Here is a 25,771-nt window from a genome sequence, read left to right as displayed (position 1 = left end):
TCCGGGTCTTCTCTCTCTTTTCTCTCTCTCCTCCCTATTTTCTATGCACGGACCACAAAGCCGTGGAGCTCTGGATATTGTCTCCCATGCATCTGAACACGTAAGCTTGCTTTACCCTTTTATCAACGATTTTTGAAAGGGTTATGTTTATCTCATTTTACATGAGATAAACATCTCTCCTACACACACAAAAAGGGTTGGGTCCCACCACTTTTTTTTTCTCTCTCCTCTTACATGTGGGTCCCACTTATACTTTTATTTCTACAACATGAAGTAATTCTTTTCCTACAACATAAGAAAAATATATCCCTTTTTGAAATTGTTGTATTCTGGTTTAAAGTGGCATGACGTTTTATATAGTTATTAGGTTTATTATTTCTCATAAAATAATATAGAAGATATTTTTTATATATATATAAGAGGAGGGAAATATTTTTCTCATTTCGTTAAAGATAGCTATATCATGTTATACACTTATTAAATTTTGTGCTAATTTTTTCCATTTCTTTTTTCTTTTATTTTAAAGTGTGGATTCCACATATTTATCTCATACACATAAGAGAACTATCTCAAGCAACACGAGATTAGTAACTCCCATAAAAGTATATAGATTTTCTTTTTTCTTTTTCTCTCTCTACTCCTCACGTAAATTCTACACACTTTAATATGTATATAAGAGATAAATTTATCTTGTATAATATAAAAAAATTAAATTTTTTTATAAACTCAATTCTCTTTATTATATATTATATTGATTTCTTTAACCATTTTGGTGCAACAACTTTTTTTTGGTACATTGTTCCAACAACCTTAATTTTGAGACTATTGATAATTATCCCGTGGCAACAAGCTGGCCACATATACAATCTCAATCTCTTTGTTCAGTTTTGTTTTCTATCATATTTTACACATGTGTGATAGATTCTGTTATTGGGAAATTAATTTCATAATCCTTTTCTCTCACTTTCTTTTACCTCTCTCTCTCCTCCTCTCTGGGCGGTCCACGTGAGTCCCGTGCATTGCATATATTTGCTCCTTTTATTTAGTTTTGTTGGATTTGTTAGTTTTTTCTTTGGCGTTTTTTGCGCCTGCAAACACTTGATATAATATCAACACTCGGTATCTGTTTGATAGTCATTAATGATTTATCATGAATGGAAAGAAAAGGAAAATATTATGTCAGATGGCTAAATAAGGAAATAAAGACAGAAAATGGCTTATTTGTCTCGTAGAGAAATGGCAACGGCGGAGATGTGAGTTCAAAACGCGTTTATGTGAAGGGACAATATCTACCTCACCATTTCCATAAAAAAAAATAAAAAAGTATAATTTATTAATAAAATAAATAAGGGAGGATAGAAATTTTTGAAATTTTTATTTTGGAGTTTGTATAAAGAAAGAATTAGCAGAGAAAAGTTATTAGTTTCTTCAACTTATTTCATATACATTATATTATTTAGAGGTGTTAATTTTTAACACCACCAACCAACGGGATATAAATTTTCCATATTCATATCAACCCGTATTTGAATTTGTGTCGACTGAAAAATAATCCAAAAAAATTATATTGTGCTTATATTAAGAATATTTATGTTTATGATGACTTGTTTAAATTAAATAATTACTTAATTATATATCTATCCCACTTATTTTATTCTATTTATTTATTTAAGAATACTTAAGTAATTTTAATTCAAAAAAATTAATTAATGAATCATTCTTGTTGTATTGTGTCCACGTGTGCAATAAACAAGTAATATTCGTGTTGAAATTTTTGATACTCATAATTATCTGTATTGTGTTTATAGTGAAGATATTCTTGTTCGTGCCAAATTCATATTAACCCACGAACCCACTTTCATAATGCAACTTCAAATTAACCAATGCTTTTGGAAATTTAAAAACAACCAAAGTCTCATTATCTCATATAAAATGATAGAATATATTTAATCACATGATATTAATATCTACACATTTCTCTGGGTACTTTTATGGACAAAGAAAAATAATAAAGGCATTCACTTATTGATGAAACAATATATTCGTTCATCGATAAAACGACATATTCGTTCAACGATGAAACGACACATCTATTCATCGACGAAACGAACATCTTTTCAAATCAAATTTCTCATTCATAAAAAATAATTAATTTTTAAATCAACATCTTAAACAAAATTGCTATAAGAAAATTTAAATAAATAACGGTTTGGTTATTTTCTTTATGGATGTTATATTACTGTATTTTTATTTCTCTCTATTTAAGATTAATATTTTCAAAAATATTTTAACTAATATTTAAAAAATTAATACACTTTTAATTGTTATTTATTTAAAAAAATTAGAAAAAGCTGTGGCGAAATAAAAAAATTGACAGGTTGGAAATGTGAAAAGTCAAATTAGACATAAATAAGATCATTGAAAATATAATAAATGAAAATTGAATGAAGTAATAAATTTAAAAAATTTAAAAAATTAATTTAATTAAAAAATGCCATCTGATAATTATAATCATTTTAAACTTTAACGTTTAGGTAAACATCTATGATTATCACTATTTTGCGGATACGATTATTTATTGAATTAACTTTGAACGATCAAATTTATTGATTTTTATTTGTTTTATTAAACAATTATTATTTTATGCAATATAATAATTCAACTTCCATTAAAAATTTTAAGTTAATAAAAATTTATCTCGTCATGTATTTTGTAAGATTATATTTAATTTTTTTTTACATATTTACTAATGTTTTGACGCTCTTGTGATGATACTATTAGTATTAATAAAATTAAAATATATTATGAATAGAACATATAAAATTTAAATAAAATAAATATCATATGAGTTTCTTTTTGTTAAAACTAGTAAAAATAAAATTAAAAGAGAATAAAATATATATTTGTTTATAAAATAATAGTTAATATATGTTAGAGAAATCTAAAATAATTAATGTAATCTCACACTTAAATTTTTGGGTTGTTTTAAAGTTTTACGCATGGCTAAGTTTTCATGAGTTTAATATTTATCGCTCCCATCCTATTAATAAAAAATTAAACATTATAAAGTTTCTTAGCATAAGTAGGTTAAGTTTGATGCATCATCTACCTTCAAGTCCAATAATTTTTCGTGTGAAGAGACGTATTAGAAAAATATAAAATTATTAATGTAACTTTACAGCTTAATTTTTTTGGTTGAATTGTCATTCTACAAAGTATATATTTGTTTATTAATACTAACTTTATTTTTACTTTTATTTTATAAATTGCATATATCTTTCACAAAAGATAATTCAATTTAAAACGTATTGAGGATTAAGATTTTTTATTTCTCTTAAAAATAATACGGGAGAGAAAAAAAAACTGAGTTTACTTTCAATTACTGTTCATTTAGAAAATTTTGAAAAAAAAATTGTAATTTTTTTTTAAAAAAAAAAAAGTCATGTGACAATCACAAGGAAAAAACAGATATAGGATAATATCTTCAATATTGAAATGAAGGCTCGATGCTTCATTTATAAAAATTGCGAAAGAAAAAATAGCGTATTTAATTTTATTTATTGAATACCATCTAAGTCAGCAGTGACATTGTTGTCTTCTCCTGGGGCGGCAACTTTTAACTGCAAATGCGAACACAGCGTGATATATGGATGAGGTTTGTTTGGTTATGGTCCCATTCCAAAAATAGTAAAGCACAAGCGAGTGAGAGAGAATTTAAAAAAAAAACAAGAGATCGGGAAATAAGCACGTTTTTCTAAAAATAGAAGAGAAATTACCAAAAAAAAAAAAATGGTCCCCTATTACATTAAAAAAACCCGTGATATATGGCGACAAGCAAAGGTGCATCATAATAATTAATGGTTCTTCTCTACTTTAAGGACCACCGGCTCTATAGCTGACGAAAAATCACGCGTCTGAAAACGTACGTGTGTGATGCATAATATTTATTCCATTAAAGCATCAACGATGTTTGACGTTGTTGTCTTTAATATCTTAAAGATAAATATTTTTTTCATATTACATGATAAATCTTATTTCATGTTATACATATATCAAAATTTTAACCAGTATTTTTTTTTTTTTTAATTATGAGACTCATCTAATTATGTCTCCACATAAGATAATGTTATCTCATGTAACATGAGAAAATCATTTCTCATGTCTTATTTATCTAAATGGCAGTTTTGTTGGTAAAAAGTAGCTAAGTGTGGCGGAGAGAAGGAGCTCAGTTCTAATTTCCTTCAATATCATTTTGGTAAGAAATATAAAATCTTAATCTTTAACTCACTTTATTTTTTAAATTAATTTCATAATAACTTAAATAGTCAAAGCTTGTATAAATATTTAGAAAAATCTATTTGTCTCAAAAAAAAATAATTATAATTGATATAAAAAAAAAATCTTCAACTCTACTTATTAGGAAGTGGACAAATTTTAGGTACAGCGGATGTAGATATATCCTGTTCAAAAAGAAAAAAAAATTGAAATTGAGATCAGAATATAAATTAAAAGTTGAATTTAAAGAGAAGAAATTTTTTCACCCAGATGGGTATATTTGGGGCACAAAGAAATTTTACTAGTGTCATGATAATCAATGGAACGTTTAGTTGAGGATAAATTTTTTGAATAGTAATGAAATGGTTGGAAAGTGAGTTTGGTAGGAAAATGTAAAAAAAATTGTTTGGTTGACCGAAATATTATCATAAAAATTTATTTAAATTTGCAAAATTTATGTTCGGGAGAAACTTCGTACCTGTTTTTTCACTTCCCCAGTTATTGCAAAAATATCAAGTGTTATTCTGTAACAGTAAATTTCATCCAAAAATTAACACAAAAGTCATTTCTCCATCTGTCCTATTTGCCTAGTATTTTTTTAAAAAACTTGAACCAAACATGGTGTTTTTCAATATCCACTTACATTTTTCCATCAATCCCAAAATAAATCTTTAACCAAACACTATCTAAAGGCTCAACCAATGTTACCAAGCAAATTGACTGATTTACGCTTATTTTAAAATTATTAATCAAAATGTAACAAAAAAATTATTTATCAATTTATTTTATTTTTGAATTTATTTATCAATGTATTATATTTTGATAAAAGTTGAATATTTTGATCGGACCTCATAAATGTGATATATATCACATCATGTGATTGACATGTGTCATGTTTGTAAAACTCATGATAAAAAATGATCAATTTTAAATAAAGAAAAATATATTGATAGATAATTTTGTAAATAGAATAAATTGATAAAAAAAAGTCAAATAAGTGAATAAACCAATTATGTCATATGAAATTTATACATAATGGTTTGGTGGTCTCTGCCACCTCTTTCAACTGTCAGTTTTAAACGTTAATGGTATGAGTAGCTACTCATGAATAGGACAACAAGAACACGATTTGAGAAAGAAAAAAAATATCAATTTGTCACGATCCTAAATTATTTTTTAAAATTTCAAGATTGAATTACGTTATTGGATCTAACAGAACATATTCTACCATGTGATGAGTATCGGTAACTGGCAACTAAAATAATTCCATTAACTAAGTATCAATTAGACTCGTTACCTTCTATCATGTGGTAAAATGTTTGTAATAATTAATATTAGGTATCGATAGAAGTGTAAATGAGCAAAGCTAACTCAAGTTTTAGGTTAAACAAATTAAATCTATAAAAAATATTTTGATTTGGCTTTACTTATTAACTTTTTACGAGCTAAATCATTGGCTTGACTTGATTTGTTTATAAAAAATTAAAGGCTTAACTTATTTATAATTATAAAATATATTTTTTTAAAGTCACATACGTCTAAATATTGAGACTATAAATGTATCAAATTCTATATTCCTTCATCAGAAAAAAAACAATCATAAAATTCACTCAATCCACATATATTTTAAGATCGAATAATGAGATCTACAATTTCTTCTTAAACATTGATTCAGCTCGTGAAATAGAGAATGTTGAGAAGAATATTTTAAGAAAAGTATGTAATATAGACTAACTTTTAAAATTTTACAGTGATAACAATTTGTAATATTAAAAAAACAACAGTTACTATGATCTTTATTAAAATAACCAAATAAACTCGACAAATAATTGAATCTCATCTCATGTTACCATCATTCTCATCCTCAAATTGGAACAAAGAGGTTAATGATTAATATCTATTGACAACACCTAACTAAAGAAAAAAAAAAAAAAACTACCTATTAACACTACTATCAGACCTCACGCTATTCCAAAAAAACTTAACACTTATTCCTAAGTCCATCAGCACCTTCATATGAGCAATTTAATATAAAAAATGAGGTTAATGATTTAGTAACATAAAAATATATTATTTATTATAATAATATATCAGGTCAGTTCATAGATTTCAAATCAAACCTCATTAAGTTAGACTTTTGTTTGTTTGTTAAATAAGCTTTTTTTAAGTTTGAGCTCATCCTATTTATTAAACATGTCATATCAAAGTCAAATTTAAAACAAATCAAACCTTGATTCTCTCGTAAGTCATTCGGCTCATTTACATTTCTAGGTACCAAAATCGTTGACTCAGCGAGCACAACTTTCATAAAATGTTTTCCATTGATCTAATAATAAACTTTAAACTTCACGCGTTGAAAAATATCTTTGAGCCGTGGCATTTTGATTCTTTTTTTCAAAAAGATAACATTTTGATGTTTGAAATTAAGGTGGTTGATTTCATGCAGTTAAATCTCATTGAAATGTATTTATTTGTGTTTCCTTAGAGTTGGTTATGATTTATGAGAAACTGAAAGAAAAGGACAATAGTATGGAATACAGAGAGAAAATAGGGACGAGAGACATGCGAGTTAAAAACGCATTTATGCGACTTACCAAAAAAAAAAAACGCATTTATGTGAGGCGAAAATCGTTTATGTGGGTAAACCAAAACAAATAAAAAAAATTAAATAATAGTAATTCAATTGACAAATGATAACTAAACATAGAAAGTTTTTCAATACCACCATCATAGGTATATCATCTGGTCAATATAAATGTGCCACATCAGCTTTTGTTGTACTAAAAAGAGAAAAAAAATTATTTTTGTACTTTATACTATATCTTATTTTATACTATATCTTACTAATAAGATATAATTTAAAAAATACAATGTCGCTCCCATTTTTTAATATTGTCGTCTTACCCAGAAAGTTTTTAGCTGAGCACATGAGATAAGAGTATATGTTTGATCATCTCTAATATTATCTTTAAGAGAAATTTAAAGTCTTAATCTCAAATCCATCTCGTATATAATTCTCTTTTGTAAAAGATATTTATGATTTATCCAAAAATAATTAAATAAATAAATCGTTTATGCGGATCCGAAAATCTCCAGCTCACCACTATAATGTAATCGCCATGTCTGGCCCTGACATAATGAGCTATTTCCAAAACGTGTAGCATAATTATTCAAACGTAAATTTATACTACGCATCAATCAAAGGAAATCATATATTTGTTGTAAAATAAATATAGATAATTAGGAGAAAATATGGAGATAAGAGAGCAGGAGAAATATATTCTTGTTCTATATTGCAGTATTACAATGATGTCTTATACATGTCTTATTTATAGGCTCAGAAAAATAAAAGACATAATAACTACAATTACTTCTCTAATGGTCATAATGTCTCTAACGGTTATATAACGGTTTGGACCAATGTTATTAAACCCGCCCCGGCCATCTACCCGGTCAGAATACTGGTTCACTGGTCGGACCGGTGGGTTACTGGTCGGACCGGTTGATCCGGATATATATAGATATATAAATGGGATAGGATATTGTGACACCCAAGTTATGTTACACCCATGTGACACCCAGTCAATCTCACCGTTAGATCGCTTATGTTGATCCAACGGTTATATTTATTTCCATCTTTGTATGGTCATGATTTCTCAAATTTAATATTTTATATTTATTTCTACCTTTGTATTGTTATGATTTCCCATATTTAATGCTTTCACTTTAAATTTGAGAAATCATGACCATACAAAGATGAAAATAAATATAACCGTTGGATCAACATAAGCGATCTAACGGTGAGATTGACTGGGTGTTACATGGGTGTAACATAACTTGGGTGTCACAATATCCTATCCCTATATAAATATATATATAAATATGAACATGTAAATTCAGTTATATTCTCCATATCTAAAATGAATTAAACAAGGTTCATTAAATAAGCTCAAAAACATGAAGCATAAATAAATAAAATTATACTATTTCTATTTCAATTTAAATTACAACTCAGAATCCCTATAAACATACATCTCAAAGAAATTGAACTCATATTTTCAAATTCAACTACATTAAAAACGACATATGTCATTTTTACCACAAAAAAATGACATATGTTATAATCTCTTAATTTATTATTTCGCAAATTGCTTCAGTATTAAAAGTTGAAATTGGAGGTCATTGTAGAAAAGTATATTAGCAAATAAAATTACAAAAAAAAATTAAAATGAGTTCTACATTTTTTCTGACAAGATGAAACAATTTTGTTTATTTATTTTTTTTAAAATGCATGACCCGTCCGGGTCATCGGTTTTGACCGGATCGATGCATAAGCGGTACAATGCTTGACCCGAACCGGTCTAATGACCGGGTCGACCCGGCCGGGTCAAGCCGGATTTTATAACACTGGTTTGGACATCAAACGGTTAAATTGTTTATAACACTTTCCCTTGGACATCCAATAATCTTATTGAGAAGAAATATGTATTTGAAGAAATATGAAGATCAAGTTGCAGATGTATTGAGTATCGAGTAAAGCCTTTGAAGAAGCAATTAACATGTTGAGCATGATAGATATTCATGCACCAATTTAAAGGAGAATGTTGAAGAAAAGATTTAAATTCCAGATGTAAAAGTTTGTTGTAATCTGAAACTACTTGATAGAAATAAGAATACTAGGAAGTTGTTATTTTGGTGTTAGTTTGTTAATATCCTCTGTATTTAAATTTGTTCTAGAACCATGATTCTCTGCGTATAATTACACCTCAAAGCTGGGGATACATATATACAAAAAAATTATCATTTTTTGACAATAACAAATGTCACCACAGCCACGAGCACTTTTTTTAATGCATCAGATGCATTATACACTTATCTAAAAATAGTAAAAATTTGGAATTTGATAGAAAAACCTTAAAATGATATAGATTCAATAAGAAGAAAACTTTTTTTTTAATAAAAAAATGTATTCATTTGATGTACAGAAGCGCACCGACAAGCATGGGTCGAACTGAATCAGATTTTTTGAAAAACCAAACCGAATTGGTTTAAATGGTTCAATTTGAAAGTGGTTCGGTTCGGAAGTGGTTCGATTCGGTTCGAAACCGGTTCGGGTAGACCCTCTTTTGAAAAGAAAAAAAATAAAAATTTAAAAAATAAAGTTATAAAAATTAATTTGGTTCTGTTTGAAAATGGTTTGATTCGGTTTCGGAAACGGTTCGGTTCGGTTCAAAATGGTTCGGTTCTTAAACTGGTTCTAAAAACCTGATCGGTTCATGAACTGGTTCTTTAAAAACCGGTTCGGTTCATAAACTGATTTTTAAAAACCGATTATTTTAAAGGCAGTTCAATTCGATTTATAGTTCGATTCAATTTTTTGGTTATTTTGCACACTCCTAAATCAACAATGTTACTCTTTGACAAAAAAACTAAAGTCACAACTTTGAGGATAAGAATATTATTTTGCTCCACGTGTGATCGGTCTTTGGTTTCTGTAAAGAACATTTGGATACACCACCCCAAAAGCTAGCTCAAAGGGTGGGAGTGTCCAAGACCTTATAAACTTCACATCAGTTGCACATACAACTAATGTGGGACTATATATCTCAACACGCCCCTCTCACACGAGAGCCCATTAGGCTTGAAGAGTGGACAATGCAACAGGTCCAGCCTACCTGTGCTAAGAAATGCCACAAGAGAAAGTGGGGGACGACGAGGCTCTGATACCATGTAAAGAACCTTGGAATACATCACTTCAAAAGTTGGCTCAAAATATAAGAGTGTCCAAGACCTTATAAACTCCACATTAGTTACACATACAACTAATATGAGACTATATATCTCACCAGTTTCTGAAAAAGGAAAGTGACATTGATTTTTCCTTCACAAAAACCAACAAGGTCCACAAGATCGAAAAGTGATTTATTTATTTCAAAAAAAAAAAAAAAAACGCTACAACCTTATCGCAGACTCGAGTAGTACACACGTTTTTCCGTTTTCTGTGGCCCACGTTTTGGCTCATTGACTAATTAGGCGCAAAAAAGTTTTTTTCAAGAGCGTGATGTTTGTCATTTTAAATAAGGGAAAAATATTTTTGCAGTAGATAAATTATCTGTATTTATTTTCAAAATGACGTCATTTTAGTATTGAAATCTTAAAAAATTATAAATATTAAGACTATTTTAACCCTGAAATAATTAAAATTACAAAAACACCATGATTTTCGCTACAAAACGACGTCATATTAGGCTTACTGCAGATAACTTATCTGCGGTAACTGCAGAAAAAACGAACCTTTTAAATAATATAAATTATTTCATTCTAAGAAAAAGATAGATATAAAGAATAAAAATCATGGAAAAGAAAGTAACTGGTTTTTTAATTTAAATTGTAAATCAAAAAATTTATTTTGAGTTTATCTCTCTTAAAATGACTAACACTTTCTTTTTTTTAAATATCAAAAAATCTTTTTTATTTGTTTAGCATATTTTATTTTTACTTAGTGTCACGTGATAAGATATGACACGGACAAACACTTTATGTATAACATAAAGTTTTTGAATATCAAATATTTTAAACCAACCAATCTGCTAAGTGATAGGTCTTCAATTTATTATACATTAAAAATTAATATTAACATAAAATTAATTTAAAAAATAAATAAAAATTATGAAAATTATAGTTTTAGTGTTATTTTATTCTCAATAATATCCTCATAATTTTTTTTATATTTTTCAGTAATTTTCAGCTTAATAAAAAAAAATTGGAGAGCTCAAGTGAATTTGTTTTAGATTTCTAAATCGTATAATTCATTGAAGATGGAAGGATTGCATTAAAGATACAATTGGAGATTCTACTGAAGATTCTATTGAAGATATTATAAAAAATTAAAAGATATAATTTTATCACTATAAAAATGCAACTCTTGAAAACACGAAGAGGCTAGCATATTCAGAGGGAGAAGGAGGTAAGAGCGAGAGATAGATATTTTTGGAGAAAAAAGTTTGAAGGAGATTGAAAAACATTGATTCTTCTTTTGAGATTAAATAATTTCTGACTACAGTTCTTTATTATAATTCCTAAATCGTTCTTCAATCTTTCTTGCATGTTTTTTATTGTTCTTGCAATTACTTTTCAAATTTTTTATTTTAAATCAACAATTATTCTCAATAATCAAATTGATTTGTCAAAATTAAAAAAATAGTGAAAATAGTATTTGGTGCATTAATTTTCGTGGAATGATACTATACTCACATTTTATTACTTGAAATAATCGGTATATTTACCGAAATCGTAACAATAAGTGGCTGTAAAGCACGTACACACAATTTTTTTAAAATGCATATCAAATATGTGTTGGACATCGATATATTTCAACACGCATCCGATATGTGGTCAATGTTTCGACATATTTTGACATGTTTTTCCTGCACGTGGTCAATTTTTTATGACATATTTTTTATTTTAGGTTTAAATTTTATTTTATTAATTAAATATAAAAAATAATTTATAAATGAATTTTTTTCTGTTATGAAATTTAATATGAAAATTAAAAAGGTACAAAAAATTATTTTTGTTTATATTTATATTATGAAATTTGAATATCTTATTGGTTATTTATATGATTTATTATGGATTGTTACATATATTGAATAAAATATTATATTAATAAAAAATATAAAATTTTACGTATTACTAAACATCAGACTGAATTAAATCAACTTAAAATAGCTTTCCAAAAAAAAAAAAAATCAACTTAAAATATACTTAAACCCAATCCATAAAATATAACCTTGTGAGGGCCATGTGAACTAGCCTTTTTCTCATAAATTGTCATGTGGCGCTAATGTGAACACGTTATTTTGGACATGTAAATAACTTTCTTCTTATTATTATTTTAATAGTTTTCTTCACCTCATTAGTCAGTGAACCTCTTTCTATGTTTTCTGAAAAAAAAATCTGAAATGATTGCATTGAAATTAATATTTTTGGCTGACATTAACAAAATAAACTTTTGTACAGAGTTTACGATCATAAACTTTGTGCATTATTCTTATTAAAAATAAATTTAAAATTTCCAATATATGTAAATTATTGTAAACTTTAAAAATATGATATTTTAAATTTTTTTTTTTGGTATCCTGATATTTCAAATCTTTAATTATAACTCTAAAATGTTGTATTTTGAGAATAAAAATCAATTAAAGTTAAAATTCAAAAATGAAGAAGACGCATAAAAATAAAAGAATAATCATTTTGGCTAATAGTACCAAAAAAGGCTATTTTGGCTAGAAGTTTTAAAACTAGGTTATTTTGTTTACAAAAAAAAAAAAAAAAAAACAAGGCTATTTTGTTTCTAATGAATTAGAAGTTTTTTTTTTCAAGGTATCTTCCCGCCGACAGCCGAAGACTAATTCTTTCGAGGCAAGAGATCACATTAAGTGGGTAAACCTCTCCAAACAAAATCTTTTCCATACGTACGGCCAGTGATCGAACCTTTGTCAACATGCTTAAGGAACCCAACTATCTATCAATTGTGCTGGACTTTGTTGGTAATTAGAAAATAATTAGTATTTGTATGAATGGGATGAAAACAAATAAGGGTTATTGTGTTCTCTCCAAAATCTTCTCTTATTAATTTTTGTGAATATTTATAATTTTTCAAGTATGTCGAGGATTTTAATCTAAGTAAAGAAAAGAAAACTTCTTTTATAACATTTCATTGTCTACCCTTGTGTTTGAATTTCTTCTAATTCCCCTCTCTCTCCAACTCTCATAAACACTAATAAGGGCAAGTTAAAATTTAATCTTTTTAAATTTGTCTCTTAGGTTCATTTTATTGCTGTTTGTTTGTTGATTAAATTAAATAACAAAAAGATAATTAACCCATTGCATAATTAGGTTGAGAGCAATTACTTTAAGCTAATTGTATCATGAAATTTTTCAGTACGCTAAATATTTAACTCGAGTTCAAATTTAGAAACATTTTATTGTGAGCCAATTTATAATCATATTATATATTACTTATTTGTCCTAACTTTGGTGTACATAAAACATCTCTTAATCCTAAATTTTGTGTAATAATAGACTGTTAAATCCAATTTAGTTTTAGTTTTTTTTCCTCTTTTAAATTAGGGTTCACTTTTTCTACAGTCAATGTGGATAACTTATCTACATTGAGCCCAAAACGATGTCGTTTTGAGGCGAAAATGAAATATTTTTGTAATTATAATTTATTTCAGGATTATAATAGTCTATTTCATTATAATTTTTTAACTCAAAACGACGTCGTTCTGAAAGCGAATATAGATAACTTATCTACATTTATCTTAGAAACATTAAAGCCTTTAAAATAACCTTTCTAATCATTTATCCTCTTAAAATAAAAAAATTCATGGATATTTTTTTTTGAAGTCGCACAGGATTTTGACGAAACATCAGTATGATAAGTTTGAGTTGCCGCTTACCATTTTTTTAAAGTCTTTCACCATTTTGTTGCGGCTCCTTAAATTTTGAGACTATTGATAAGATAGCATTAGGAATGATCTTCAATTTTACAAAAATTGAAAAGCATTTATGTGCAATGTTAAAATTTTAACATGGAGATCATAGTTAAAATTGAAATTTTACCTAAAATTGAAAGGAGGATAAAAAATCGTAAAACGTAAAATCCTAACATAAAAAAAAATCGTAAAAGCGTTTGGAATTTTGATGAAATTGTTTTGATTAAAAAAAAAATTGTAAAATCGTAAAAGCGTATATTTAAATCGGGATTTTAACTACCATGATAGATAACTATCTTCACTATCTACTGTTATGAAATATATTTATATCTTAACTATCTACCCATGAATTCTTTAATGGATAATGACATAATTATCTTAATAATATAAAACAAAAAAGATAAGGAGACAAAATCCTTATACCAATAAATAAGAGATTGAGTCCTACACCAACTGAAAGATCTGCACAATCCAAGTCCAAAAAGTAATTCCTATAAATTAAAGGTTAAAGATCTCAGGCATACATTTTTTAACTTATTTACCATTATTGTCAATATTGTATACACACTCACGTCTCGGCTATAAGTATATTGTTTGTGTACAATGATTAAAATATTGGCTATAAGTCAATTAAAATATCTGTTTATATATAAAATATCTCTGAGTGTATAGCTATAATATAATCCTACAGTTTTCTAGGATCCAATATCTACCAACCATGTATTAATATGATTTTAAACAAATCGAACTACTCCCGTGTGAAATGGAAAGAAAAGGAAATTACAGAATAAAGAGAGAAAATAACTTTTTTGTCAAGAGTGGGGACGTGAGACATGTGAGCTATCCCTTTATGAGAAGGAAAAAATCTCCACTCACCTCTGTGACTTAATCATCAAGTCTAGTCCTGACGTAATAAACTAATTCCAAAACGTGCAGCATAAATATTCAACGTAATATTGCACCATGCATCAATTAAAATTAATCCTTTTCTTAGGTTGGGAGACTGTCTTGCTGGCTCATCCTCCTTAGGATTGTCTTAGTTTATTGAGTAGTGATGTTATTGGTATAGCATGTTCTCGCCTGGTTAGAGGCGTGTAATTTTGTTTTGTAATTCCTTTGATTTCAAAAAAATAATAATAATCCTTTTCTTCAGAGAAATCAATTATTATCATGCATAATCCATAATTAAACGCAACTATAAAATTATATCTTTATGAGCTTAATTTAACCCAAAGTGCAATTATCTCTATCGTCGTAAACAAAATTGTGATAAAAAAAATTAAATAAATAACATCACTTCTTTTTTTGGTAAGCAATAACATCACTATTATAATACTTCCATAAATTAATTGAAAATTAAATATCAAAAGCTGCGAAGTCAGATCAGAAAATCGAGAAGATAAAAAAATCTCTGTAGTTTTCACAAATTGAATGTGTGATCCTTATCGCACCACATCTAATCGTACAAAGAAATAATGACGTTTGCCACTTACGTTTTGACAGATCACATTAATAAAGAAATAATTTGTACGTACATACCACAGGGAGGAAAAAATAAAATAGAGTAAATATATTTTTGGTCCTCAACAAATTTCACGATGCCCACTTTAGTCCCTAGTAAATAAAAAGACCCATCGTTGTCCCTAAGAAATTCAAAATGGACCCATTTTAGTCCTTTTAGGGACTAATATAGATCTTTTTTGAATTTGTGAGGAACTACGATTTCAACTAAATGAGTCCATTTTGAATTTCTTAGGGACCATGATGGGCCTTTTTATTTGCTAGAGACTAAAACAGGCATCATGAAATTTGCTGAGAATCAAAAATGATATTTACTCAATAAAATATAAGAGAGAACGAGAATTTGCTGGCATTCCCTTTCGGCGTCACGTGGTGGAACTCCATAAACGGCCAATCTCAATTATGTGGATGTGTTAAAAGGAGAATATCTTTAGTGGTAGGGTGCATCGAGTTTTTGATGTACTTTTGATTTATAATATAATATATAATTTATTTTTATTAAATTATTAATAAAATACGTGTCATATTGTTAGTGAAAAATACACAAAAAATAAAATAAAATTCGATGCATTTGCAACTCTAAAAATTTTTTCATCTTAAAGATGTAGTGTTATAATTTACTATCTTCTCCAATGCGTAAGGTAATTATATAAGAATCAAGAATATAAATAACTTTTAAATATAAAAATATATAATTATATTTTATCAAAATAATTTTTTATTAACATCATAATATGGTTTAATAGAAATACTAAAAAGCCTTAAAAATTAAAAAAATGACGAATAAGTGGAACCAAATTTTTTTTTTTTGTTAGATAGTGGAAGGAAATACTATATAAGAAACTAAGAACATTTGTGTATTTTTTGAGTGAAAAATTAATAAAAAAACCCTACAGAAAACTTGAGCGTGTATATCCCTGAACTCTTGATAGTAAATCCCTAAATTTGAATAATAGTTAATCTAAAACAATAAAAAATTTAAAATAGAAAAAGTAAGTGTGAGAATGCATATAACATAAAAAGTTTTGATTTTTCTAAAGTAAAGTGTGTATTTTAGAGAAGAAAGTGTGAAATTGTATTTGTTAATTAAAAGTTAATGCAATGGATTTTAAAAACTTTCATAATTCATTTTATATATACATACATTTCATCACTATTTTACCTATTTTTTTAATTGAAAATTGTGATTTTATATTTATTTTTTTCTAAGGTGTAATTTAAAAGAGTCAAATTTGTCATTAAAAGTTACATGCTGAAGCTATAATGCAGTGAAAATGATGTAATAATATTTTATGAATTTGGCTTACTGAGTGTTTTATAAATACTTTTTAAAGAAAAAATATTTAATAAATAATATGACATTGAATATATTAATTTTTTTATTTAATACTTTATTTTTTCAAATTCTTAATTAATTTTATGAAGACACTTATTAACATTTTCATATTTCAAATATGGAAAAAGTGTTTGTCATTTTAAATGACACAACTTATATCCTTTTACTCTCACAAAGAGATGGAACCCACACCTTTATTTTTGTCTGTCCACTCTGTCTCCTCCTTTACCTCCTTTACACACTTTTCCCTTCAAATATATGCATATATGTGTGCTACAGAGATATTGTTGACGATTTTTTTTTTTAAACGCTGCTTTTATTGAATAAGTTTATTTTCAAGAAACTTTTTTATTCAAAAAGTACTGTTTTATTTTTGTCGTATTATTATTATCAAAGTAATTATTTTGTTTTGGGTCATATTTACCGTTAAAGGTAGCTTACAATGCACTCAGCATAATGTTTTAAATCTTTTTAATTAATTTGAAACGAAGAGTTTTTGGGCTTTTTAATTTTATTGGCAAATTATTTAGTAATTTAATGTAAGTAAAATGAGAAGCAGGAGTATGCGTGTTTAAGTCACGTATTATTTTTATGTGTCTTGCAAAACACAACTTAACTTTTGCACAAATTGTGTTTTCGATCATGTGAAGTGAAACTTAAATGGACACTTTTTTTATGTGTATTTTCATCCGCATTAAATTAATAAATATATTATTTCTATGTGTGTGTATTTATGCAAAAATCAGCATCGTAAGACATACAACTTGGCAGTGCACATTCAATCTGCGTTTATGATGATGTGAAATTTAAATGTGCATATTTTTCATGTGTATTTCACCCGATAAATATTCGAAACAAAATTTAAATCGGTAATATATCGTGAATTTTGTATCAGAATGGTTAAAATGCAATATTTGTTTGTTTTTAATTTTTTGGTAATACTAGAAGGTGTTTGGTATAGGAGATATTTTTTTTACTGAGAAAAAAAGAATCAAGGAATATAATAAGAAATTATTTTTCCCGCGAAAGTAATGAAATGTGTTTGATAAGCCAGAATTTTGTCGGAAAAGTTGGGTTGATTTTACTAATGCTACGTTTGATTGATTGTAAAATATTAATGAAAATTTAAATCAAAATTATCAAATTATCCATCAACCGAAATTACCAAAGTTGGGTTAATTCATACATAAATATATGTTTCAGTATTTTATAATTCTTTATTTTTATACATTTTTTCTTCTACCCATCATTAATGATAACTGGTGGCTGAGTGCATCTTTGTCTCAAAACAATAAAAGTAGATTCTGAGTTCATAGAAGAAAAAAATTAGCATGGACTAAGTGGGATTTTTTTTTTAGAAATGTGTAGTTGAAAATAGGAATATTGGGGAAATTTTTAGGCAAAAAAATTAATTTATTGTTTTTTTAATAAAAAATTACGAATAAGTAGTCGTTTTGAAATTAATTACGAAAATATAGCAGTTAAACACGCCCCATAGGGGTGTGACCGGTTGGAGAGAGACACGCCCAATGTTGGGCGTGTTTCACCAGGTGCTGCCACGTGGCACAAAAGTCAACAGTTTGACCGTAAAACTTTGGAAGTCTATAACTTTTGACTCGGGTATCCGAATTAGGTAATTTTTTTTTGAATCCACATAACTTTCCGAGATTTACGTAATGACACCTCGTTTGGCATATTTTGTCTCTCAAAAAAAATTGAATTTACAATAATGATACCATAAGAACGTTTAAACAAAAATTAGTGGACAGAAAACCACTGTTATGATTAGAAACATTCATAATAAAGATCCTTATGATTATGGTAAGTTATGATAAGGTTAATTATGTATGTTATTGAGATATATATTAAAATTTTGAATGAAGAATTTTATGAAATTTATAATTAATAAAAGTTAACATCTATCGGTGACAGAATGTCGAATAATTTATATTAAAAAGTTAAGTGAGTGCTTTTCGTTTTATTTTGATTTTTAAGTTTTTGTTCATTATTATAAAAATGTTAGATTATTTTTAGTAATAATTATTTGGTAACAAAGTCATGTATGTCATTTTTAATAATTATGGTATCATGTTATCAAAAAATAAAAAATAATTATGGTATCATTGTTGTAAATTCAAATTTTTTTGTGAGAGACAAAATAGGTCAAATTAGGTGTCATTACGTAGATCTCGAAAAGTTATGTGGAATCAAAAAAAAATTACCTAATTCGGATACCCGAGTCAAAAGTTATGGACTTCATAAGTTTTACGGTCAAATTATTGACTTTTGTGACACGTGGCAGAACCTGGTGAAACACGCCCAACATTGGGCGTGTCTCTCTCCTCAGTCATGCCCAACATTGGGCGTGTCTCTCTCCTTGGTCACGCCCAATGTTGGGCGTGTCTCTCTCCAACTTGGTCACGCCCCATGTGGGCGTGAGTCACGCTTAGGTCACGCCCAACATTGGGCGTGTCTCTCTCCAACCGGTCACGCCCCTATGGGGCGTGTTTGACTGTTATATTTTCGTAATTAATTTTAAAACGACTACTTATTCGTAATTTTTTATTAAAAAAACAATAAATAAATTTTTTTGCCGAAATTTTTATCCTCAGATTTTTTTTTTCATTTCATCCTACCAAACATGGTAAAAAAAACTTCCCCACACCACTTTCCCATTCTTCCAACTAAAATAGTCATACCAAACACCTCCTAAGGTAGTGTTTGGTAGAAGATTTATTTTGAAATTGATGAGAAACTGTAAGTGAATATTGGAAAATACCACGTTTGGTTCAAGTTTTTGAAAAAAAATACTAGGCAAATAGGATAGATGGGGAGATGACTTTTGTCTTGATTTTTAGATGAAATTCACTGTTACAAAATACCACTTGAGATGTGGTATTTTGAGATAACTGGGGAAGTGAAAAAATAGGTGCGAAGTTTCTTCCGAACATAGATTTTGCAAATTTAAATAAATTTCACTGGTAATATTTCGGTCAACCAAACAATTTTTTTTACATTTTCCTACCAAACTCACCTTTCAACCATTTCTCTAGTAATTATATTTTCTTAGTATTCAAAAAATTTCTCCTCAACCAAACGCCTCCTAAAGAATTTCAGCAAAGGATATTTATGGAAAGAAGATGAAAACTGAGAAGTGTAGGTACGTGATAAATAAAGGACAGTACTAGCTGAGCTTTATTCAAAACGTGGGCAATTGCGTTAGTCCATATCCAGATGTAGGAGGAGTTTGGACCGTTGATTTCGATCAGAAAAGGACGGGCGAAAAGTAATAACGAAAAAGGAACATTGTGTGTCATTTTAAAAAACACAAATTAATATTTTTTTTAAGAGAAATAAATACAAAGAAATGAAACTTATATCTTTATTTTTTTGAATAAAACCCACACATCTTTGTATTTATCTCTCTTTTAAAGAGAATAAGTTTGTTTCACTAATGAAAAACTGCAAAATAAGTAGGAGGAGCGTGGCTGTAGAAAGAATGAAACCAATAATCTAATAATGGACGTAGATGGAAATTAGCCTCCAAAATTAACCATCTCATCACATTATAAATAGGGAGGACTGGAAGGCCTTGTTATTCACAAGCATAACTCTTATTATCAGCATTCTTTCCATCTCCTGAGTGGTTGTTATTTTTATTAGTGAGAGTGAGCATAATGGCTGCCAAGCTTTCACTGAAGGCTCTCCTGGGCCAAACCACAGAGAGTGAGCATAACCCATTGACCATGTCTGATGAGCAGATTTTGGAGCAAATTTACTCAACCCATGTCCACACTCACACAAATTTTGATGTATCCTCTCTTTTCACCCTTGTTGACAACACCCTTAAGCGTTCAACCCAAATTGTTGACAATATTGTGCAGGTATACATACACCTCTAGCCTTAATGCTTTCTTTCTTTCTTCCTTCCTTCCATCAGTTTCTACTTCACATTTCTCCTTCAAATATCCATGCACTTAATCTTAATCAATTTTTCACAGGGTTCCCAACCAAGCTTGGAGCACATAGATGACAATAACCCCCAAGTCAATTTCGCTTCACCACTCTGTACCCTGAAGCAGATTTCTTCTGAGGTCATTCATTGATCCAAAATTAAACTGAAAAAAAAAAGGAATATACATATATATATATATATATAAAAATATAAACTTTACTAGTGAATTAAAATCAACAAGTTTAGAACATTATGAGTGGCTAGTTGTTCATGAACGTAACACAGTGAATTTAATTGTGGCAGATGTCGTGCAAGCATCCGGGTGAGGAAATAGCTCACAAAACAACATTGGCCATACTTAACAAGCTCTCAAATTATGAATGGGATGCAAAAGCTGTGCTTACACTGGCGGCTTTTGCACTTGATTATGGAGAGTTCTGGCTGCTTGCACAGCATCAGTCAACAGATCTTCTAGCCAAATCTGTGGCTGTTCTGAAGCGAGTGCCAGTGCTTGCAAGGCCAGCATCAGTGCAAAAACATCGCCAAGCTATTACTGAGATTAATAGTCTGGTCAAAACAACTTTGCAAGTGATTGAATTAATCTTTCAGTTGGAGAGACTTACAACTAGTTATGACACAAAGACTGTACCTGCCTTGTTGTCCTTCATAGAACAAATGCCTGTTGATGTCTACTGGGCTATCATCACTGTTGCCTCTATTGTCACTCAAATCGATTGCCTCACTACTGAATCGTGAGTAACCTGCATTTTCATCTTCTTCTTCTTTTCTTCTTTTTTTTTTTTTTTTAGCATTCTCAACTAAAAATACTAATTATTCATTTATTCCTTACCCATAAATGAACTAGAAGGTACAAGCATTTTCGTGAGTTAATTTTTTAATATAATATTAATAACCAATTTTTTGCAAGAGGGTTATGTTCGATATAAAATTATTTATACTATCAACTTTTGAAAGATGTATATATGCTAGTTATAAATCTCTCACGAGACTTGTCTTTCATTTAAGCTTTAAGCAAATATATTTTGTCCATGTTCAAGGTTTAAATAACTTTTTTGTCCAAAAAGAAAAAGTGTTAGATATAAAGTGATATAAAAAAAAGTGCCTTGTATCTTAGAAGAGTTCATGCTTCACATAAAATAGACAATTTTCCTGTTTATGAAATGCCAAAAACCTTCTTTATGATTTTATTATCAATTGTTAATGGGTTTTACGAATCTTATCTTAAATAGATAAGTTATCTCTTGTCATAGAGACAAATTTATAGCTCCACCACTTGAAAAAAAAAAAGACGGCACAATTATCGAAGTGTGTAGGAGAAAAACTTATCTAATGTAAATGTAGCATGAGATTAGTTTTTCTCATTGTTAATTAATATTAATTAAACGTATCGCTTTACCTGTTTTAATCTACCTATAATTGTTTGATTTAAGGGAGCACAAGCAAGAACTGTCCCACTATGGTCAAAAGATTAACATCATACTGAGCAAGCTGAGGAAGCAAATCACGCTCTGCAGACAACAGATAGGTCAGTACGGGTTTTCCAGTTATCTCTGTTCATTTTCCTTAAAGCAAGTAAACTTAGCAAATGTTGAAGAAAAAAAAAAAAAGACTTGAAATTGTAAACAAGATGCTAATTAGATGATTTATCAATTTTTTTCAGCGGACGCAAAATATTTTACAGACCTCGTGAAAATATTACAAACCCCCACTGAAGTAATGGAGGTGTTTAAGTTTCTGATTTTTTCAATGGAAGCTCCACAGCCACTGTTTGATGGTGCTACTAAAACTACGGTTCGTGACTCTTTGTACATGCACATGGAAGAGACAAATTGTAAAAAAATTATTAAATATGTACGAAAATATAATCTTTAATATAAAATTATATTCTTTAAAATGATAAATATTTCTCCCAAATAAAAAATAATTTTAGAATGTGAAATTTTTGTTTTTAACATTTTATTGTTTAGTTTCATCTTCTAAAACATATAAAAGTTTTATAAAATCTCTCCCAATAAAGTATAGAAAATATATAATTAACTTAAATGAAATTTTAAAAATATTTTGATCTATAATAGATATAAATAATTAATTAAACTCAAATATATTTAAAATTAAACATTTTATTTTTTAATAAAAAATAACTGAAAAATTTAACCATCTTTTGAAGAAAAAAACTAATTTAATCTATAAGTGAAAAAATTCCTAATTCGGTTGGAAATGATCAGCTTAAGGGCTTTGTTTTTTAGGCAATAATATCACTTCACAATAAGAATAAGACTATTTACATTTGTATATCTCGATTTTGATTTTTTAATGAAATATTAATTTGAGAGATACACATACGATTTATATTAAGACTATAAACATTCAGAAATATTAAGTTTTACTAGAATTTGTGCAAATAAATAAATAAATTAAAACTTCGATATCAAACTGAATATATAAAAGTGGATCTAATGTTGGAAGAAATATGTACGATAGGATTCGTACGTTGAAAAGCGATGATCAAGAACGGAAAAAAATTTCTCGCAATGAACCTAAAAATTGATTAAAAAAAATAAAAATCTTTTAGCTAATATTTAAATTGTTTGATTTATAAAAAAAAAAAAAAACATTTAGTGTCTATTTTTCTTGATTCATGCATAGCCCTTTCGAATTGGTTTTAATTCAATTGTTGTTGCCTGGTCAGGTTGACATAACTGTGCTAAAGAAGAAGCATGTGTACTTGTTCATTTCCACACTAGACGTCACGGAGGAAGAAATTTCAGTACTCCGACCAGTTTATGATTCAATTAAAACAAAAGATCAGTATAAGATTGTGTGGATTCCAATTGTTGAGGAATGGACCGACCAGCTTCGCAAGAAATTTGAGGTTTTGGCAAGCAAGATGCCTTGGTATGTGGTGCAACACTTTGGACCCATTGCAGGGTACAAGTACATTGTGGAGGAATGGCACTTCCAAAAGAAGCCTATTGTTGTGGTGTTGAATCCTCAAGGGATGGTGCAGCATACAAATGCATTCCATATGATTCATGTTTATGGAATGAAGGCCTTTCCCTTTACTCGTGTGGATCAAGAGAGAATTGACAGAGAAATTAACTGGGTTGGCTCCGTAGTAGGCAACATTCACCCCAACATAACCACCTGGGTAAGTACATTTCACAAATCAATTAGGATATATATAAATGCAGTACTCATTTGAAATCCTATAAATAGTTTAAGTTTAATTTGGGCATCCACAAATTTTGAAGCTTTTTCTAGTAAATATTACCTCGTGCATTGGTATTTTTTAAATTAGCATTGGCATAAAACTTAAGTACAAGGTTTTGGAATAACACTCTTGATGCAGATCAAAGAGGAAAAGTACATTTTCTTCTATGGAGGCAAGGATAAAGGTTGGATCCAAGAGTTCACTAAGTATGCGACTACCCTTGCAAATGATGTCACCTTAAAGGAGGCAAAGATTTCAATAGAGTTGTTCTGTGTGGAAAGGGAAGATAAAGGCCTCATAAACCGGTTTTGGAGTGGCATTGAGAGTTTGTTTGTGACTAAGGCTCACAAGACAGTTGATGCAGTGACTCAAGAAGTGCAAAAGATGCTCTCATACAAGAATGAAACTGGATGGGCTCTCCTCAGCAAAGGGTCATCTGTGGTGGTGAGTGGTCATGGAAACACAATCTTGAAGACTGTGGCAGAATTTGAGAAATGGAAAGAGGTTGTGATCAAGAAGGGATTTGAGTTCTCCTTCAAAGAATACCACGAGAGGATTGTGAGAACCACTCATCGCTGCTCACACCTTGAGATTCCTATTGTTGCGGGAAAGTTACCAGAGACCATAAAATGCCCTGAGTGTCCCAATACAATGGAGATTTTCATCAGCTACAAATGCTGTCACAATGAGAATACTGCAAATGCCAAACACTAGAATTGTCTGTGGTTTGAAGTTCTTTGTTGAGTGTGGTTTGAATTTCTTTGTTGTCTTCAGTCAAGAGTTAAGGTCAAAGAGAGCTACTCCTATTCTGCGCCAGCGCTACTTTTAGGATTTAGCTTCTCTTGTTAAATAAAGATGACCCTGTCATTCAAAAAATAAGTTGTTCCTTCTTCTTTGTAATCTGTTGCTTGTAATCTCAAAATTTACGTATCTAACTATGATTCTCTATAGTTTGTGTTTTTTCTAGCTAGTAAGTTTCTTCGTACTTTTACCATTGTTTTTCTAGCTAGTAACTACAAATTAAATTTCCACATCTAAACGTGGTGTGACAACCTTTTATGCCTCAAGAAAGGGAATTGAAGTCACTTTTGTTTTTCTATGCTCTTCCCTTTTTGTTTCTAAAGAAAAATTTCAGATCTGCTATAGTCAACACTCAACAGATCAGAACCATGTTTTTACTGCCACGGATTGGATAAGACGAATGCAAAAATCTAAGAGATCTTTGTCCGTGGCCTTAGTTATTCTTATAGGGTTAAGCAAAGAAAAATAAATGATAAATTTCATGGGTCGCTGGTTGACCAAAAACATTAAGTATTAGGTATTTAGGTTTATAAGTCTTTCATTTATGTTACTTATTTTTTTCTACTTAGAACGGCTTTGTGTTCTTTGATTTAATTTTTCTACTTACATATGTTTCTACTAAGATGGCCTTTGACTTCTCATTTAAAGAATTACCATGACAGGATTGAAATTTTTATTACTACCAGAGTTAATTGACTTTTTTTTATTATTGAAAAATTAATTAATGCCATTTTTTTTCTTTTAAAAAAAATTACAAACAAAATCGGGGTCAACATAATTTTGTAACAACTAAAATAGTGATTTACTTCAATACAAAAAAAATTAAAAAAAATTAGTGATTTACTTTATTTTATCATAGGCCCAACAGCCAATTCGTGAATAGGCCCCTTTACACATGGATCCGACGGCCTTGCGTAATTCATGGTTGCTCTGGTTCTAACCGTGTGAACTTGGGTTCCTTCCATCATGCGTTTAATGTGACCCGGTCAGTGAACCGAATCCAAGCTTACAAGACCCAGCCTCCTGCACCTACAGAAACTGGGCTCGGGCTTAAAAGGACCCGGAAGTTGCCCAATTTTTTAAGGACTATCAGTTATTCCTTTTTGGCTGCAACACATCTTGTGTGGAGACAGAATCTGCTTGCACTG

At 28.9% G+C, this 25,771-nt stretch overlaps 1 protein-coding gene across 1 annotated transcript; it reads left to right on the top strand.

Moving 5' to 3' along the window:
- Positions 1 to 20,304: 20,304 nt before the first annotated feature.
- On the top strand, positions 20,305 to 24,749 carry LOC133313823 (protein SIEVE ELEMENT OCCLUSION B-like). The gene is made up of 7 exons (XM_061515225.1): positions 20,305 to 20,519; positions 20,637 to 20,729; positions 20,894 to 21,342; positions 22,042 to 22,136; positions 22,272 to 22,402; positions 23,301 to 23,759; positions 23,961 to 24,749. Exons 1-7 carry the CDS (start codon positions 20,313 to 20,315, stop codon positions 24,534 to 24,536), a joined length of 2,010 nt encoding a protein of 669 aa, XP_061371209.1. The 5' UTR covers positions 20,305 to 20,312; the 3' UTR covers positions 24,537 to 24,749.
- Positions 24,750 to 25,771: the final 1,022 nt, after the last annotated feature.

The sequence above is a fragment of the Gastrolobium bilobum genome, unplaced genomic scaffold (assembly GCF_033153095.1).
Source record: "Gastrolobium bilobum isolate Gb01-03AN ecotype WA unplaced genomic scaffold, APGP_CSIRO_Gbil_v1 utg11969, whole genome shotgun sequence".
Classification (NCBI taxonomy): Eukaryota; Viridiplantae; Streptophyta; class Magnoliopsida; order Fabales; family Fabaceae; genus Gastrolobium; species Gastrolobium bilobum.
The sequence above is the reverse complement of the archived record's forward strand: the minus strand, read 5'-3'. Positions and strand labels throughout refer to the sequence as shown.